We start from the raw sequence: 18,251 nt of genomic DNA on the forward strand, positions 1-18,251 counted from the left end.
CCACACTGAAAACTCAAGGGAGTAATCTAGTTAGAATTGTATTTCTGTTTTGACAGTTAGCTTGTTGGCTCACTGTGCACAAAAGCGCCAGCCAATGCAGCGACCAGAAAAACAACAACGACAGCGGCTGCAATACATGCGTGGGGAAAAGGCGCGAGTGGGGGGCGTGGGCAACGGGGGTTGAGGTTGAACATTTTGGAGATATGAGAGGGGGGTGGTGCGAATGGAAACGTGGACGGCGACGCTGGCGAAAATGGCGGCAGAAACAGCGACAGCGACGCAGCCTATTTCGGTGGCCAGAAATATAAAAAAGGGGCGTAGAAGGGGAGGGGGGGTTGGGCTGGGAGAAGTGGCAGCTGAGGGACAGAGTGCAATCCACTAGAGAGACAGAAAGAGAGAGCGAATGGGTGGGAGTGGGTGAGCCAGCATACACGCACACACACTGAAATGCAGTCGGGAAAACGGGAGGAAAACGAGGACCTGCACACAACTGCACTTGGGGACTATGTACGATCCGGATGTCGTGTATGTATTGCCATTGACCAGGACATTCCCCCCCTCTCTCTCTCTTTCTTTCTCTCTCTCTCTCTGAGCCCATCTCTTTCTGGCCTGCTCGCTTGTTTACCAATTTATTTTGCGCACAATACGAAACACGGAAAATGCATGAGGCCACCGGCAGTCTCCTTTCCCCAAACCTACCACCCAAAAAAAAATCACCCGATGCGTTCCAAACGAACGCAATGATAGCCACACAGCAGAGCTGGCCAAAAGCAACGGGACTAAAAAAAATTGCAGAAATTCCAGTTCGATTTTTGGCCATAATGCAAAAAAGCATGCTGCTCTCCTCTGTGTGTATTTGCCATCTCAGTTGCTCTTGCTTTCTGCGTTTGTTGTTATTTCCCGTTTGCCACTTTGTGCGGGGATTTCTGCTTTTCCCTAGTTTCCTTTCCCGGCTTTTCCTAGCTTTTTTCTAGACTTTCCTCGGTATTTTTTTACCGGAGCTCTGTTTGCTTTTATATTCTTTGCAGGCCGCGACTTCCACTTTGATAGAACGAACGCCGAGTTTTATTTTGTTCCTCCTTCTTTGTTGCCCCTGACTTTTGGCGAAAAAAAGGGGTTTTGGTGGTAGTACACACTCGTAGTAGCCCGTTTTTTTTACTCCATGTCCATGTCCCTTTCGTAGTAGTTAGTACTCGTGGTCCGAAGTCAGTCATCAGCCCATACGCAACATTTCTAGATGGAAAAAGTCACACAGAAATGGAACGAACGACGTATGAAAGGAATGCCAGCGAAAAATTGAAGGAAAATGGGGCACAAAGGATTCGAATTTTCTGAAAAAAAGAGGAAGCTTAGAGTGCCAAAAGATATTTTCATAGGCAAATATTCCCCATCTTCGTTTACTTCACACTATGGCATTTCAGTATCTTGAAGATTCTTTGCAATACATTTTAGCCTGAACGTTGGATGAATATCCTGGTTAAAACGCTATCGAAGAGGTCTTTTTACCAAATTACAAAAAAAATAAAAACCCATCAGATCAACCCACTATACCGAAAATGGTTGATAATACTAATAACTTATTAGGAATATTTTTATAGTCCTTTAATTATTCACATGAATGATAGTCGTGAGACAATCTGACGAAACTGGCATAATAAAAGTGGAAGACTATAATACAGTAGGTATAAAAAATAACTTAAACATCTTTCCTGCGGGTTGATCTGATGGGTTTTTTAGATCACAATTTTATTCCACTATTTTCGTTCATTTGAAAGATATGTTTAAAAGATTAATAATAACTGGATTAATTTTATTGGGATCTAAAAAACCCATCAGATCAACCCGCAAGACCCACAATATTGGTTATTAGAAATAGTAACAAAGTTATTATTAATCTTTTAAACATATCTTTCAAATGAACGAAAATAGTTAAACAGTCTTGCGAAACTGACATAAAAAGTGAACGACTATGTTCAACTAGAAATCTATTCCTTTTCTATATCCAAATAGAAAAAATCTAAAAATCTGAAAATCTATAAAATAAAAACACTGCCTAACCAGTGGACCATGTGGACGCTACTTCTATTCTTCGTTTTAATCGGACTGCTCACCCCATCTCCCTCGATCGCCAGCTGGAATGATGGGTTTCACGAGCATCTGGCGACATATCTGCGTCCTGGTGAGCCGCACATCCAAGACGGACAGATGCTGCTCAACATGCTGTACATGCACAACCAAGTGCAGGTCTTTTGCCAGCGACCCACACCTCTGACCTGGTGGAATGTCTTCCAAAGCAACCGCCTGCGTTTGCAAATAGCCGCTGGCGGGGATTACAGTCAGTATAAGGGAGCCACAATACGGGAAATCTTTCAGGCACATCGACTGCTCAACGAGTGCTACGAGGGAAAGCCATTGGGATCTTCAGCAGCGGAGCAACGAATTATTCCAATGACTGCCCATGAGCACGTCTGTTATGGGATCTACACCAACGAGCCGTTTGTTCTGACGCTTGAGGAGATCAGTTGCGATTTGGAGAGGATGGCGCAGTTTACCTTTGCCCTCGTCTTGTGGCTGAGCTGTCCGCATCTGGCGGACTCCCTGCTGGGCTTCTACTGCTCGGCGGCAACCGTGGGTGCTCATTTAGCGGGCGTGGCAGTGGTTGGAATTACCCTAGTTTCATCGAACAGCGAACGATCCCTCGAACTAAGAACCCTCAAGGAGAATTTCAAGGAGGTGCTTCAGGAACGTCCTACTGTGATGACCCTGTCTCTGGTGTTTGGTGCCTGGTTGCTCCAGTCCGCCTGCCAGCGGTTCTATTATCTTTGGCGTCGCTCTCTCCTGCGCCGCTTGCACCATCGCTTCTTGAGGATTACCTCCTACTGGCTAATCCTCAGCGCCTCGGATGACAGGACCTTTGGATGGATCTGCATATCCCTACTGATCCCTTGGCCGGAACTTTGGTGGCTGATGCGATGGTTAAGAATTAAATACGCTAGCTATCAGCAGGTTTTGAAAGATTTTCAGGAAACATCGCACCAGGTTTCTCGAATGCTGCAGCCGCGGATTTCGTCTAGATTTTCAGACGGTGGCATTGATTTGGGAATCGCTACTTCGGACAATGACTATATTTTATTTCCAAGAAATGACAGTTCCAATAGAAGTAATATGAACTTTTACCAGGAGGAGAGGGAACGACGCTACGAAGAGAGTGGCGATAGCACCGTATCAAACTTTCTCAATCGACCTTCCACCTGGAACTGCCTGAACAGGCGACTCCAGTTAACTCCTAACCAAACAGAGGTGATTCGCACCCGGTCCTCAGGCAGCCAAGAACCTTATTCCTCCCCCAAAGTTTCCGTGACTACCTTATACAAAAATCTCAGCTTCTCAAACTCCGAGCGCAGCCTCCGCGATCAATAGATTAAGTAGAGCCTGCACATCTACACAAACTGTTGAAGAAGTCCAGTTCAGTACAGAAATAAGGTATCTACGGTGCAATCGAATCGAAGAGTACGAGAGGCAAACCAGAGTTTTCCATTTGCCAGGATAAGTTGGGTGGTCGATGGGTGGCAACGTTTGAGTGTGGCAGACAAAGTGTTTCACAAGGAAATGTGAGGCGAAGGCTTCTAACCAGCTTCAAAACAAGAAAGCTCGTGAACGAGAATCATAAATTGACAACACGGTGAAAACAAAAGTTATAAAATAGTTTCTTTTAATTTATAAAAATTTATTCACGTTTGCTTGTTACCAAATCATTCTTTAAGTTATTAATAAATTTGTCTATTCCGTTTTTGGTTTGTTTATTTAAATTTTTTTATATTTTCAATTCTTGACCATGTGGCTTCATCGAAAAACAACTATCTAAGTATTTGCTATTTATATAGGGTTAATTATATTTTCAGAATCTTCAATGTATTTAACTTTAGTCAGCTCTTAATATTTTTACTTTAAGTAAAATGGTAGCAACCTAATTTCGAATGGCGAATTATTTCAGAGAGACATTATTAGCCAAATAAATTTTAATAAAATATTCCATCACTTATCGCTGAATGCATTTCCGCAAAACCCACGTGTAAAACCAAATCCTGGCTACGCTACTGTCTATTTTGGTTTCTTTAAAAAAAAATGGGCCTTAGGATAGACTTTAATTGTCTGAGAAGCTCGATTTTTTAGCCAGTTATTACATCACCATCATTTTCCAATGGTTAATGCTGGCCAAACTTGAGTTTAAATCTCCGCAGGACACTCCCGAGCATATGCATCCATACTGCTTTTAACTTAATTGTCCTGATTAGCATGCGTCCGTGTCTGTTATCCTCGTTGAAATTTTTGTGCTTTTGACATTCGTTGGCGCACGGAGTTACAAAATAAGAGACTAGCTTGCATGGGCTATATGGGGCTAAGGGGATAAAGGGGGGCGATGGCGGGGATTGGGGCACAAATGTGCCTATTACCTCCTCCCCGGCAGTTTACCATTAGCCACAGGAGCGGAGGAGGCCGATGATGATTCAGCTACAGCTGCATATGCATTCGCATCTGCAGCAACTGGAACAACAACAAAGTTCGGTCAAACGTCAGAAATGTTCGTTCGCTTTGGCTATTGAACGCAGGCCAAAGTCCAGTGCAAAACGCAGTGAAACCGGCCAGTACTACCTACCCATTGCCACCCCATCCATGCAAGGACCGAGGACCGAGGACCTGCGAGGAAATGCAAATGGGTAATGGGTAAAAAGCGCTTTGACGACCATGTGGATGGAGGCGGTTGTGGGGTGGACCAGGGTGGACAGTTGGCCGGGGCAGGCGCAAAACGCATTTCAAATCGAAAAGTGGAACTTCACTCATTTGGCGCGGGGAAACGGCGGCAGGTGACTAACTCTCTTCAGATAGGCCTGATTACAGGGTAGCAAGAAGAGGATATCGAAATGTGAAGAAGAAATTTAATAAGGCTACCTAAATATTTTTAAAATATAAAGTTTAAAAGCTTTTCCAAAAATTAATTTCAACTTATTAAACAAATTTTTTTTATTTGTAAAATTTTTTTTACAAAATAAGAGTGTTACCAAGGAGCTAAATATAAAGTTTAAAAACTTTTCCAAAACATTAATTTCTATACTATTTATTAAAAAAAATTGTTTCTTTGATTTGTAAAATTTTTTTACTTTAAAAATAGGGTGTCAACGCAGCTACCCCAAATGATTCGATCATATTTAAGTTCTAGTTTGACTGCCTTGTTGGAACGAAAATTGACTAAAAGCGCCGTTTTATGTGGTTTATGTTCGGAGGCGACCTGTACAGGCGGGTTCCGTCGATATCTAATGGCCGTATTTTCCTATAACTCTAGAGGCTCGACCGTTTTCTATATCAGAAGCATATTTTTTTGGACTTGTCCGATTTGGTGGTTGATTTCCGCCCCGAAGAGTGCAACTAGGGGTGAAGTGGGGGTTGTGTTGGATTTTTGGGTGGGTTATGGTTGGCTTTAGTTGGGTGGTGAGGCGCGAATCGACTCGGGATGGTCGCTAAAAAGTGCATTTTCATTTCTGGTGTCCCGTTCGGGGATTATGGGGGTTGTGTGCATGGATGGCGTCAAAAGGTCAGTGACAGGGTGGAATATTATACAATATATTGTATAAGGAACATAGGACTCGACATTTTTTGAAAATTAGACTAGTGGTTATGCGAGTCTGAGTTTTTCAATGGTCTTAAGTAGCTAATTTTATTGAAATTTTGAAAAGATTATGTATATTAAAACTGAAATCGTTTGGAGATTTGAAATTTGGAGAATAGAAAATCCGTTTTAAATACCATTTTTATGTATTTAACTCTTTCTTTATATAAAAACACTTTAAAAACTTTTTTTTAGTGTTTATATTTAGTTCCGAAAACGTCTGTAGAACCAAAAGTACTACTGTAGATAAAATGTGTAACGAAAGATTGGAAAAAAGCTTAAAAATAAATAAAAACTAAGACCGATACTTTGGTTAAAAATCACAGTATGAAAAACTTAGTATCAATTTTTTTTTTTAAGACGTTTAATACCACAATTCGGAAGAATTACTGACCTGCACCATTTTGATCTCCTTGTAATTAGTCCTAATCCAAATTAGTTAGTAATCAAAATGCCGGTTGCTCTGCGGCTGGGCAACGGTAAATTGAGTTAGAGCGAGACGCCAGCAAAACAAATCGAAGGCAGCTACAACAACTGAACTTAAAGACGCGAGAGAGCGGCGCACGTGGTAGATTCACTTTTGTTTTAGTTGCGCTTTAATTGCACTGCCAGTCGAGAATTCATTGAATTTAAAGGAAACACACGCACACACACTCAAAACTGCATTGGGCGAATAGTGTGGGAGGGCAGGAGAGCAGCAGTGCAACGAAAAGAGCGGGAGAAGCAAAACGAAAGACACGCGGTTTCAATTTGTTTGCTGTGATTGTCGCGAAATTAGTACTTGTCTTTTGGAATTATCGCGGTAATTATTGCATTGCGCGAGTTTCAGTTGGCCATTCACGCCTTGCATTCAGCTGAGTATTTGTATTCGTTGCCGTTTTCCGTGCGCCGCCCGAACCGTTCGCGATGTTAGAAATTTCTGAATTTCCCAATTTCCCCGAAACAAATTCAGCTGATTTGGAAGAAAAGGTCCTAAAATTGGGTGTGGTATTTTTGGCAGTATATAAATACCGGAAAATCCCAATTTCCCCGATGTTTGGAAAAACATCGATATTTTCAAACTATCGCTGTAAAAATTGTATGATATCGATAATTAGCGTCGAAACCTGCACTCTCTCTCTGTTACCGCTCGCTCTCCATTTAACATAAATGTTAGGTTAAAAAACATTTCCGTTAGAAATTGAATTGAATACGTCATAAGATAAAATCTGTATTTTAGATACATAGATTAATTTAAATTCTTTCATATAAGAAACTCTTGTTTTACGATTTTTAAAATTTAAAATTATATTTTGTAAAACATTGCTTTAGGATCTCAGAAGTAAAAAACCACTTTTGGAAAAACTTGCTAGTTTAGTTTGAAACTTCTGAACTACTCAAGCTACAAGTCTATAGCTTTATCTTGTTCAAAGGGTTAAAGATAATCTGGGATGATCTCCCATTTACCCTGGGAATTCTATGTAGATTTTGGTGATTACAATTTCGTTTATAAATATTTCATATGTCTCGCTTCTATTCGTGAAATCTGTAAGATTATTAAAACTTCGGCAGGCCCAAATTAGTTTCCGTTTTTGTTCGGGAATAAAATCAGCTTATATTTTCCAGTGATTACATTTTTAGAAAAGTCGTAACCATTTTCTATTAGATCAGCAGCCTACATTTTCGTAATAATCTATTTAGAGTATTCCAGTTTGTGAGCGTTCTATGAGGTGATTCAGTGCCATCGGCTGCCAGTTGCTGAAGCCTCCATCGCTGACCATGCAGACGTGTCGATCGATGTAGCAAAAGAGCTTGCCCACGCGATAAATCTGTGAAAATAAAGAAATAAAATTATTATAGAAATAAATAAGTTTTAAAAAACTAATATTACAATTGATTCAATGAATTATTTTGAATTTTTTTGATTTATATGAATGAAGTAATTAGAATTTTGAGTTTAATAGAATGAATGAAATTAAATTTTGAGTTTAATGGCATGAATTCCGAAATAATTCAAACGAAAATTTATTTTAATCTGCCTGAATTTTATTTATAAAATGTTTTACTTTTTGTTCTCAAAAGGAAGTCCAAAAAAATGCTGGCACATTAAAAAAAATCATAAAAAATATTCATTCATTCATTAAATTCGAAATTAATTAGAAAAGCATTCAATTTGTTTCACGTAGAATCGAATTAAACAAATCAGAAACAAAAATTACATACCTGTTTGCCCAACTCCCTTCTCCCAGGAAGAGGAGCAAAGATTATGCCCAAATCGGCGCATTGCTGCGACACGAGCTCCTTGAACTCCAACTGGGCGGGCGGATGAATCAGGTCCATCATGATCACAGGAGCCGGTGGAACTGGCGGCGGGGGCGTGGCCGCAACTGTGGGCTGCAGCAGGGCGTCACTGGCCCTATGCATCATTTCCAGCGCCCGACGCAGATGCTCCTTGACGCTCGGCTCGCGGAGAAGTGCCTCGCTAAACATCCCCTTCCAGCCAGTGTACCAACGCGATATTTCCGCGTAATCTGGACTCTGATTCAGCCAGACGACGAGCACCTGCATCCAGCGCGGGAAGAAGTGCCTGTCCAGCAGCTGAGCCATATACATCGGGTCGATGAGCTCGTTCCACTCCCAAACCTGCTGCCACAGCTCCAGATCCTGGTGCAGTGGATTAATTACAAACTCAGCCAGTGTGGCCTGTAGCTTCGGAACAATGTGCCGCTGCAGGAACTCCTGCATCTCCTCCGCGGGAAAGGCCTGTTGCCAGGGCGTCAGCATGGCCCTGGCCGAGCGATCCTGCGGCGACCAGGCGCGCAGAGCCACGCCCAGTTTGCTGCGGATCTGCGGGTAGACGGCCTCCTCCAGCTTAGTGCCCAGTATGCCGTGCCATGGCAGCACCCAACTGTCGATGGGCACGGTGTCGGTGAGAGGATCCCACTCCTGAACGCCAGCTATCAGTCTAGGGAGCACTAGTTGCTCCAGGACAGAATCCAAAACCCAACTGGGCAGCAAGGGAGCCCAGGCGTCGAGCAGAGCGGCCATCGGTGGATGCTCCTTGGATTGCCAGGCGGCAACACTCGCCCGAAAAGAGGGCATCACCCCCGCCCAAATGAGTGAGGAGTAGGGATCAAAGACATTGCGCGGCTGCTGCTCCGCCGGTTCTCCCTGCTGCAGCATCGCCCGCCACTTCTTAACCAGCTGCAGTGGCTCCGTGGGCTGCTCCAGCGGTTGCCAATGCACCAGTTCCCTTTTGAGTAGCGGTGCTATCACGCCCGCCGCCAGATCCGCCAGGCCAAACTCCTGAAACTCGGCCGAGTAGTCTTCCAGGAGCTCCCGAAAGAGACGCTCTGCCTGAGGCAAACTCAAGTCGGGATTCTCGCTCAGCCGCTCCACTCGATCCAGGGATTCCTCTAGCGTACGAATGTGATTCCTCTCCAGTTGGACAATCTCCTCCAGCTTTCGGTGCTCGCTTTCCAGCGCGGCCTGTTGGTTGGAGCACTCGCGCTCTTGGTTGTCAATAGAAATTATCTGCTGCTCGCATTGGCTGACTAAGAGCTGCAGATTGTGCGTCAGTTCGGGCATGGCAAAGACGCAGACTGGTGCGGCTCCCTTTTCAGTGGCTTCCGTATCGTAGAGCGTCTCCTCCGGGGTAATTTTAGCCTGTCCCAAGGCGTGATAGCCACTGAGGACTCGCTTTTCCGGCCCCGTCATGTCAATCACGGGCACATTGCCTAGTTTCTTGCTCAGCTTTTCCGATAGCAGGTGACTCGAAGAGTGCCCCTTGGCGATCACCTCCTCGACGGACTTGTAGTAATACCGCTTGCCCTGTTTTCCCTCGGCGGGATCAACTCCTCCCTTGCGCCACTTGTTCAGCTGATCCTTGAACTCCTTCGCCTCGCGCACATCTTCGTCCACTTTGATGCTCTTGGTGGGTTTCCCGCCAATGCTGGCGGCAGTTTCGGGTCCATAGGCACCGATGGCTCCTCTGCCCTTGCGCACATGGGCCTGTACTGGCTGCGAAATGCCCTGCAGATCCTTGCCTAGGCCTTTTCCCGGTTCGTAGCCCATCTGGAGGAGCAGTTTGGCGCCGATGCCACGCGTATGCTGCTCCCAGGCGCCCACATTCCGCTCGCTGGCGATGTGGGAGCGATGTTGGAAGGGTGCACTTGCGGGTTTTCGACTCAAAGAGGGTCTTTCCTCCTCCGCGGAGCTGTTGGAGCTCTCCGGATCGCTCTGACCGAAGGCGGGACGTCCGCTGACAGCGGAATCGTCGCTCTGTTCCTGATCCTGATCAGATCCTCCTTCAACCTTCTCCTTTTTCTTCTTTTTGCCCGCCTGCTGAATTCCGCCGGCCACAAAGCTGACCGGCATGGTGTAATCCTTGGGCTTCCGGGCGGACCGCCCCCTCCGCGTGCCCCCGCCCTCGCCACCGCTCTCCTCCTCGCTATCGTCCGCCCAAATGCCTGCGGAAAAGGGATTTCCATTTAATTGCTGGCCAGGATTAGAGGACTCCCCTGCTCACCGTAGATCTGCTGGTGCCTGCTCTGCCGCCCACGGGGCCGGTTCATGTTGAACTCATTGTCCAGGTCGTAGTCCGTTATCTCGAACCGCTCGTACTCGTTGTCCGACATTCTAATAGCACGTAAATCTGCACGAAAGGGTTTTCGAAATTTCTGTAAACAAAACACACAATTGATAATAGAGATGGGACTTGGGGATACTTCACTTGCACGCCAGCTATCGCTTACAACTATCGATTGCCAAGAGGGAACAGAAAATACCGAATAAATACCGAAAAGTAATTCAATTGTGGGGAGCTGGTCTCTCTAATAGCCGCGAAAAATTCGAAAGAGGACTAAGATTTTTATAACAAGAGAGAACGCTATAGTCGGGTGCCCCGACTATCAGATACCCGTTACTCAGCTAAAGGGAGAGCGAAGGAGATGAAGATAAAAACTTTGATCCGCCGTAACTTTTTAACGAATGGTCCGATTCAAAAAATATTTTTAAAATCGTATATAAGCGATTGTGGGCGTTAGAGGGGGCGTGGCACCCTTTTGAAACAAACTTGCGCTGCGTATTAACTCCTAGAATCTGCATGCAAAATGTCAATCTTCTAGCTTTTACAGTCTCCGAGATCTCAGCGTTCATACAGACAGACAGACGGACAGACGGACAGACGGACATGGCTAGATCGACTCGGCTAGTGATCCTGATCCAGAATATATATAGTTTATAGGGTCGGAAACGCTTCCTTCTACCTGTTACATACTTTTGCACGAATCTAATATACCCTTTTACTCTACGAGTAACGGGTATAATTATAAGTAACACAAGTGTACTTATTATTTTGACCACACCAAAACCGACCTTTCGCACAAATGTATGGCTAACATGGAATAGACAGGTTTTACTGTATCCATTGTATATTAAAATATTGCAGGACAGAATAACGTTTCAAAATAAAAAGGTTTGGGAGGTCTGGCCTCAATAACTATACACATATCTCTTAGCAAGTGAGGATGTAACGTGTGTACTTATTATTTTCACCAGTAGTGTATCTTCTTTATAACTCTTGATATTGCTTATAAATGTAGCTGGTCTATATTTAATAATCTCCATATCAGTGATCACTTCGCCATAACCTGGATGGTCGCTACACCAACCGACCCCGATATTACTCTAACGCTCCTCAGCCAGTTGCCCATTGGGTTTTAAAATTACTTACACAAAAAATGATAATGATCGGACCGTTAACACCAAAGATTCATATATAAACAATTCTTTCCGGGAAAACTATAAGTCCGAACGCTTTCGTTTTTTGCCATTTATCAAAATTATTTAATTAAATTATTATAATTATCTTGTCGCTGAACAAAGGGTCTTGAGGCATTGACTAAAGAAAGCGCCATCGATTTAGTCAGATATACGGTACTAGACGTTCCGAATGATGTCAAAACAGTTAACCCACTAACAGTTGATTAGGGTTATCAATTCATTGGAACAACTGAATTGATATGATAAGGGCGATTCCAATAGGATAAGCAAATATAACGACAATATCGCATTCCCTGCTTGATAAGTGGTCTGATAGGCTTATCGCACCTACTATATTGCTTCTGTAGGTCCGATTCTTTTGACTGCGACTTTAGTCTCTTTTAATCATTTGCCATCGACCGGTGCGCATTGTTTTTAAATCGTAGTACTACGAGTTCTACGAATCACAACTTAGTGATTCATTTTCAATCGATTTTATAAAAAAAATGATTTACCTACGTAAATAATAACAAGGTATATAGAAAGAGTGATCAATTTGTGCAAATATTTAAAATGAGTTTAAAGTGCAGATCTCCTTGCTTATGGTTTTACAACAATTTATTTCCAGTTTTTTATAAATTTTATTTTAAATATTTTTAAGTTTTATTTCTTTTTTTAATTTTTTTTTTCTAATATAGAAGGAATTTAAAAAAAGAGTAGCTCGACTATCAAATACCCGATACTTGCGTGGGAATATTAATATTATTAATATTAATATTAATATTAAATTAATAATTCGGACATTAATTTGTCATTGCCTATTATCGGAAAAATCTGCACAACATATAAATTAAAGTCAATATACACTCTGCAAAGGTATAAATATAAGTCATGTTTACTTTTAGCAAATGAAAGCAGGTAATCTTCATTTTGGGCCAGCCCCATTATCAGAACATTATAAACCATCGACGAATCCCTCCTCGGCAGCACTTTATGTGACGCTTATCAGATGAGTACAATAATAATTTGGGACTATACAATGACCAGGGTAAATTAGGCACCCTTACTAACCATCGGTTTCGATTTATAAATCCAGTTTAGCGTAATGCAGCGTTATTAAAGGATGTATAACAGCTTTTTCGGCTTCTTGTTTTGCTTATAGTTTAATTACAGTTGGACAGCAAAGTGGTCTGTTTATGAGAGTCGAGGAAGTTTTAAATCAAAGGTCCTAAAACCAGAATGGCATTTATAAGCCTGGGCAACCGAAGATATGTCCGCCTTTGGCCAGTCCTCATACTTCTCACTGTGGCACTCCTGCTCATTTGGAGGAACTTGCAGCAGGCTCAGAAGCTAGCCGAAAATGCCAAAATCGGTGGGCAAAAATCGGCAGATCTATTGCCTAACGATTCGCTTCGAAGCAATTTTCCCGCAGAAGACTACCAGGATTATGAAGAGCCACCTAAGTCCATCCGCCGAGAGGATTCTCCACGCACGAAGGATCTACAGGAATTGCTCAAGTGCCGGAACCGATCGATCCGTTTCCAGAGACTCCAGCATGGAGAGTTCTGGCTGCTCCAGAATCTAGTGATTGGGAGAAAGAGTCTACAAGTCGGCTGCGCCGAGTCAGTGACGTACACCACCAATGGGGATTATACGTTCTTCGACAATCTTGAAACGGTGGCCTCACGGTGAGTGCTCCGCAACTAAAGTTTGTTATCGCCTCGAATCGGGTACCAGATATATGTATAGTTTTTCTAGGAACAGTTACGGTCAGATTAATAGCCCTGAACTAAAAAACAGAGCTTAAAAGCATAAAATTTATCATTATGCTAACCAAAATAATACTACAAACTTACAACAAAAATGATCCACTTAAAATATTAAGTGCTAAAACTTCTGTTTTTAAGATAAGAAACTATTTATAAAGTACTGTCCAACTTTAATCACTTGAAATTTTTAGTCCAAAAGACTATTTTCTATTTTTGTAAGTCTTTTAATGCTATTACGTTCTAATTTCAAGGGTTTCCGTTTATTTTCCGGCGTTTCGAAGAATTTTCAACTATAAATGATTAAAATACTCTTAGAAAACTGCATTTATGAAATACCACATTATTCCTAACTATTTTTTAATAAATCCATACATCTTACCTATAAAATTTGCAGTTGGCGAGCTCCAGTGAGCTTTGCTATTCATACGCCTGGATATGATTTGAACGTCACTCTGGATGCGATTCGGTATGTCCGAAACTGTTTGCCGGAGAGCGAGAGCATTAGGGACTGGGTCACCTTCCACGTGTACTTCCCGAACCGTCACATGCCAGATTTCGTACCATATGACGAGGCCGGGGTCCTGGGGCAACCGTACTTCTGCACCCTGGCCAATGGATCCCAAGTTCCGCCGCCCTACACACTTGTCGCTCGCAACGAAAGCTACAGGGCGGTGGCAAACCTCACCTACCCAATAAATGTGGGCAGGAATATAGCCCGGCAGGCGGCCAACACCCACTTCATCTTCGCCTGCGACATTGAGCTGTATCCCAGCCTGGGCTTCGTAGATCAGTTCCTGGACATGGTGGCCAGGAATCACAGTGTTTTAGCCCTGGACCCCAAACAGCCGAGGAGGGTGTATCCCCTGCCTGTCTTCGAGATTGAGACTGGAGTCCAAATTCCCGCCGACAAGGCCGAGCTACTGACTCTTTATCGAAACAAGCAGGCACAGGTGTTCCACCTGAAGGTCTGCCCCACATGCCACATGATTCCAGGGCAGGAAGCATGGTTAAATCAAAGCTCTAGCGCTGAGGATCAGCTGCATTTGTTCAGCAAGACTCTGCGGAAAAATAAATTCAAAGCCTGGGAGCCTTTCTACATAAGCGATAACACTGAACCGCTCTTCGATGAGCGAGTTACCTGGGAGGGACAGTCAAACAAGCGCATACAGGTGGGTAATACAAAAAACCTCGACTATCAAATACCCTTTATTCAGCATGCATCAAAGCAACTGCTTGCACTGCTTGAATTTCATTATTTGCTCATAACTTTTTAATGAACGGTTCGATTTGAAATGTTTCTTCTACATTTCGATAGGTATTATTAAGAACAACTAAATTGCATTTATACTTTTTCGAAATCGTTAAAGATGTGAACGCTCAACCTTATTTAAATTGGAAGTTAAACACACATTAATTACATATACCATCGCTTTATTTCAGAATTTCGCCATGTGCCTGTTGGGCTACGAGTACCACGTATTAAGTCCGGCATTTTTGGTTCACAGTCCCGGAATCAAGGAATTCAGCAAGAACGGTTCTTCTCGACTTCAATATGCGAAGGAAATGACGAAATTTATCAAGAACAAAATCGAACCCGAGTATAGAGTGTTGTACGGACAGAACTCGGCCTGCAGAACGTGATATTAAGTCCATTACTTATTACTAATTTATTACTCCTTTTTGTTATATTTTATTATTATAAAGTTTTTAAATTATTATTCATTGTAAACGACTCTTGTTTACCTCTTACCTCTTAGTGCATAACTACTGTGTTCAAGTAAAAGCTAAGTAAATGTGAAAATGTTGGTCGCAATCAAAGATTATGATAAAGTACTTTAGGTTAATAAGGATCTTGCCCCGAGGGATGACTTAGTTGTGTAAAAAAAATGTACCGTATCCCAAAATAAAATTAAAAAATGTATAATTTAGTTTTTCTTTGAAAAACATCGACATGCCACAAAATTTTCTAGATCTTAACTTTTTCTTTGTGTAAATAGTCTTCATTAATCGCATTGCGTAGCAAGACGTTTGATAAGAGCTCCTGCCGCTGGAAATAGTCAGATGAGATATCGTCAGGTGCTTTTTGTGGAACTCGACTATCAGATACTTCGTCCTGCCACCATTTCGACTGCGGCAAATCCCACAATTTTTGTCCTGCCTTGGGCATAACATAAATAATTATTGGTTGTTGTGAGGTCAAATAACTCGTTGTTAGTTGCTTGTGAGATATTCCACCAGGTATAGGGTTCAAGGGGTCGGTACCATAGAGTCGTTGGTATCGTTCAGTCCGCACCAGGAACATAATTTGCACGAAAGCAATTAATGTCAATGTATCATACGCGACAAGCACTAAAAATAAAGCATTTTATCATAAAAGTTTTGGTGCAATTCTTGTGTCTTACTTGCGTAGAACGTTAGAGCAAGGGTTAGCAGGATTAAGGTGCCCAAGGGTACGATATGCCTGGCAATCCGAAGGGAAACAATGGATAGGACAACCACTTGGACAGTGAAAATAAATTCGAAGATAGCCAACGGTATAACGTGGTACTTCTTGAGCTGTATTAAAAAAAATAAAATATTATTATTATTATTATTAAACTGTTATTATTTCGGTGATATCAAACATTTATTAGGACTGAGATTAATTCACCTTGTATGCCCCAAAGGCCGCCAAAAAGCAAGTTATAATATGACAAAAGCTGTAGAGTTGGAGAAACATCATCAGCTCCTTGGGATCTGTGAAAAAGTGAGTGAATGTTAGTTAAAAAAAACAAATAAAGAACTAACAAAAATTTATAAAAAGGTATAGTGTCATTTTCCCATTCAAGGAGTCATTGGCGGATCCAGAACATTTTTATATGTAATTCATAACTTTTAAAAATTCTTCAATAGCTAAATTAATTTCATCATTTTGTATGCGTACATAATTAGGTTCATTCGGTACACGAAAATTCCCTTGAATGCCATTATCGGCGACTACAACATTCAACTTACACTTTTCCGCCCAGTCAGCCCATTCCCTTATAAGCTTGCTAGTCCTATAATGATTTTCCAGGATGTTAGTCAGCAAGAAGAGGAACGAGGTTCCATCGGTGAATATCATCCACATAATGACAGTGCTTTTCATCTAAAAACGGCAGAAGATTAAGTACTAAAGGCCCTAATATTTCGTTAGAAACTCACGGTGGCAAAGCAGCAAATGCACAGGACACCAAGTCGCACGGAGGCACAGAAAAAGTAGCTCTCCATAAGAACCATGTTGTCGCAGGACAAGTTGGGCTAACAATTCCAGTTTGCGTGAACATTGTGTAGTTTGCTCTTCGAGATCTGACCAACGAATGATAGATGTGTTGGCCATTGAAACCTGAATTTGAGGCCTTTGACTATGGACTCCATTACCGCATGGTATTCAGATTGGCATCTAGAACATGGTTTTGTCATTTACCGGGCGGTAATTACTCCGATTTTGTTGTTAGCTTAGCTAACTCACCGCAGTTTCTTAGTTCAGTTCTGATTTATGGACCGACATTACCAGTAATACCAAATTCAATATGTTATTTATGGAATCCTATATGTGCTATTGCTCTGTGCGACTCGGAGTCATTATCGTTTCGGTTTTGACTATTGTAAGTGACTATACATTTTCTGTTTACCAAATAATATCAAGCCTTTCCTTCTTTTAGATACGAAGCTTAGCTCAGAGTCTAACCCTTTTCTTGATGGGCGTCAAAGTCTTTGAGCCATTAATCGATTTGTTCGAGCACGATGCGGAGTACAAGGACAGGAAGTGGGTTAGAAAATACATCAGTTGGAGTGAAAACTGTAAGACATCCACGAAGGACTTGAATATATCACAATTATATCTTATTTTTTATATTTAGCCCCCGAAAGCTTCTCTGCGGTTTTTCAGGTTATATCCTTTGCTCATATGGGAGTTGCCTTCCTAAGTATTTGGGGTGCTTTGAAGGTATATCTCAGATTAAGTAATTATATTGCTTTTAATTAATAATCGCTCCTATTAGTTAAAGAAATGGCTTGTGCTCCCCTTGGCCGCATTCGAGTTTGTCTACTTCATAAATATTACTTTTCTTCACATTGTTCTAATGATCATGCTCAAGAAGCAGATTAACTTGGGCTTACTAATAATTCTCACACTTTTGGGCTGTTTTTATATACGTAAGTAATTACTTTAATTAATATTATAATATTTAAATTTTAGAAATGTATAACTTGATTTTGTCTTCTCTCAGTTTTTGTGGGTTACAATGCCATCACCTGTGTGGCCATGTTCCAGATCATATGCCTTGTGAAAAGTGCCCGTTATCGCGAGCTCTATGGGGAGGATCCCTTCCATCCGCTGGCCATGACAACTAGTACTTCAAAGGACTCGGAAAAGTCGCCCCAGGTTCTTCGTATGTACGACATGCACGACACCAACATTGACGAGCAGAAGCGGCTGAGCAAGATGGGATTGTGGCCACGCCGTCATCCGCCGGTGGTTGCCGTCCTTCCCGCCCAGACGCGGTATCCGCAGCCCCAGCTGAAGTGGTGGCAGCAGCAGGCTCTGAACACCTCCGATGATCACCTGCAGGATCAGTCCGTCCACCGCAACTGGCAGCCAATGGAGCTCCTCAACGGAGTGGGCGGCGAGTTGCAACGCAAAAGTGACCTCAATCGACGTTACGCCGAGAACCAGATGCATCGATGGTACTAATCGAGGTCACTGTGATACGGAAAAATTATTACAATTTGAAAATAATACTTTGAAAAGACACAGGTCGAGCAGAACCGATTATAATGTAAAACGCATATAATAAAATATTTTTTTAAATTCTAATTCTGTTCCTTTTAAATATAGCACCAGCTTACAAACCAAAAATGTTTAAAAATTGAATGTCTTGAATTTGATTTCACTTTGTGGGGGTCCAGAATGGCTCTATTGAGCATTTTGACGATTATATTTGGAAAACTTGTGTAATTAATGTGAGAACGCAATAAAATTATTTTCAAACTTTAAAAACGCTGAGAGGAGCACCGATTTCTCACCATTTCCAAATCCTAACCCCAATGGCTAA

At 42.2% G+C, this 18,251-nt stretch overlaps 6 protein-coding genes across 6 annotated transcripts in view; 3 read left to right on the forward strand and 3 right to left on the reverse strand.

The window, feature by feature from the left end:
* Positions 1 to 6,627, reverse strand: part of LOC108067944 (neuroguidin) — a 41,331-nt gene extending 34,704 nt beyond the window's left edge. The window contains exon 1 of the mRNA XM_017157238.3: positions 6,060 to 6,627. Coding sequence (XP_017012727.2) covers positions 6,060 to 6,068 — 9 coding nt within the window. The 5' untranslated portion in view covers positions 6,069 to 6,627. The remainder of the gene's footprint in view (positions 1 to 6,059) is intronic.
* On the forward strand, positions 1,937 to 3,784 carry LOC108067898 (uncharacterized). Its single transcript, XM_017157172.3, has one exon. It carries the CDS (start codon positions 2,068 to 2,070, stop codon positions 3,418 to 3,420), a length of 1,353 nt encoding a protein of 450 aa, XP_017012661.2. The 5' UTR covers positions 1,937 to 2,067; the 3' UTR covers positions 3,421 to 3,784.
* Positions 6,628 to 7,026: 399 nt separating the features above from the next.
* sip1 (septin interacting protein 1) lies at positions 7,027 to 10,348 on the reverse strand. Its single transcript, XM_017157326.3, has 3 exons — positions 10,173 to 10,348; positions 7,868 to 10,113; positions 7,027 to 7,473 (listed from the first exon to the last, which is right to left on the reverse strand). The coding sequence occupies exons 1-3, from the start codon at positions 10,279 to 10,281 to the stop codon at positions 7,342 to 7,344; spliced, it is 2,487 nt and encodes an 828-aa protein (XP_017012815.2). The 5' UTR covers positions 10,282 to 10,348; the 3' UTR covers positions 7,027 to 7,341.
* A 1,474-nt stretch (positions 10,349 to 11,822) lies between these two features.
* LOC108067998 (beta-1,4-glucuronyltransferase 1) lies at positions 11,823 to 14,907 on the forward strand. Its single transcript, XM_017157327.3, has 4 exons — positions 11,823 to 11,941; positions 12,570 to 13,095; positions 13,571 to 14,345; positions 14,617 to 14,907. Exons 2-4 carry the CDS (start codon positions 12,647 to 12,649, stop codon positions 14,815 to 14,817), a joined length of 1,425 nt encoding a protein of 474 aa, XP_017012816.2. The 5' UTR covers positions 11,823 to 11,941; positions 12,570 to 12,646; the 3' UTR covers positions 14,818 to 14,907.
* A 227-nt stretch (positions 14,908 to 15,134) lies between these two features.
* On the reverse strand, positions 15,135 to 16,434 carry LOC108067903 (uncharacterized). The gene is made up of 5 exons (XM_017157178.3): positions 16,360 to 16,434; positions 16,171 to 16,303; positions 15,827 to 15,912; positions 15,579 to 15,732; positions 15,135 to 15,525 (listed from the first exon to the last, which is right to left on the reverse strand). Exons 1-5 carry the CDS (start codon positions 16,432 to 16,434, stop codon positions 15,143 to 15,145), a joined length of 831 nt encoding a protein of 276 aa, XP_017012667.2. The 3' UTR covers positions 15,135 to 15,142.
* Positions 16,435 to 16,704: 270 nt separating this feature from the next.
* Positions 16,705 to 17,890, forward strand: LOC108067937 (uncharacterized). Its single transcript, XM_017157216.3, has 5 exons — positions 16,705 to 16,802; positions 16,860 to 16,998; positions 17,058 to 17,143; positions 17,199 to 17,352; positions 17,427 to 17,890. The coding sequence occupies exons 1-5, from the start codon at positions 16,728 to 16,730 to the stop codon at positions 17,888 to 17,890; spliced, it is 918 nt and encodes a 305-aa protein (XP_017012705.2). The 5' UTR covers positions 16,705 to 16,727.
* Positions 17,891 to 18,251: the final 361 nt, after the last annotated feature.

The sequence above is a fragment of the Drosophila takahashii genome, chromosome 2L (genome assembly GCF_030179915.1).
Source record: "Drosophila takahashii strain IR98-3 E-12201 chromosome 2L, DtakHiC1v2, whole genome shotgun sequence".
Lineage (NCBI taxonomy): Eukaryota > Metazoa > Arthropoda > Insecta > Diptera > Drosophilidae > Drosophila > Drosophila takahashii.

Excerpts from the sequence above, each read along its gene's own strand:
- LOC108067898 (XM_017157172.3), top strand. The coding sequence starts at position 2,068 with ATGTGGACGCTACTTCTATTCTTCGTTTTAATCGGACTGCTCACCCCA.
- sip1 (XM_017157326.3), bottom strand. The coding sequence starts at position 10,281 with ATGTCGGACAACGAGTACGAGCGGTTCGAGATAACGGACTACGACCTG. Across the intron at positions 10,114-10,172 it reads CAGGCACCAGCAGATCTACG|GCATTTGGGCGGACGATAGC; the intron begins GTGAGCAGGGGA and ends CCTTTTCCGCAG. Across the intron at positions 7,474-7,867 it reads GAAGGGAGTTGGGCAAACAG|ATTTATCGCGTGGGCAAGCT; the intron begins GTATGTAATTTT and ends TTATTTTCACAG.
- LOC108067998 (XM_017157327.3), top strand. The coding sequence starts at position 12,647 with ATGGCATTTATAAGCCTGGGCAACCGAAGATATGTCCGCCTTTGGCCA. Across the intron at positions 13,096-13,570 it reads CTTGAAACGGTGGCCTCACG|TTGGCGAGCTCCAGTGAGCT; the intron begins GTGAGTGCTCCG and ends TAAAATTTGCAG. Across the intron at positions 14,346-14,616 it reads AGTCAAACAAGCGCATACAG|AATTTCGCCATGTGCCTGTT; the intron begins GTGGGTAATACA and ends GCTTTATTTCAG.
- LOC108067903 (XM_017157178.3), bottom strand. The coding sequence starts at position 16,434 with ATGGTTCTTATGGAGAGCTACTTTTTCTGTGCCTCCGTGCGACTTGGT. Across the intron at positions 15,913-16,170 it reads GGCTGACTGGGCGGAAAAGT|ATCCCAAGGAGCTGATGATG; the intron begins GTAAGTTGAATG and ends ACTTTTTCACAG. Across the intron at positions 15,526-15,578 it reads TGCTCTAACGTTCTACGCAA|TGCTTGTCGCGTATGATACA; the intron begins GTAAGACACAAG and ends CTTTATTTTTAG.
- LOC108067937 (XM_017157216.3), top strand. The coding sequence starts at position 16,728 with ATGTTATTTATGGAATCCTATATGTGCTATTGCTCTGTGCGACTCGGA. Across the intron at positions 16,999-17,057 it reads CATCAGTTGGAGTGAAAACT|CCCCCGAAAGCTTCTCTGCG; the intron begins GTAAGACATCCA and ends TTTTATATTTAG. Across the intron at positions 17,353-17,426 it reads TTTGGGCTGTTTTTATATAC|TTTTTGTGGGTTACAATGCC; the intron begins GTAAGTAATTAC and ends GTCTTCTCTCAG.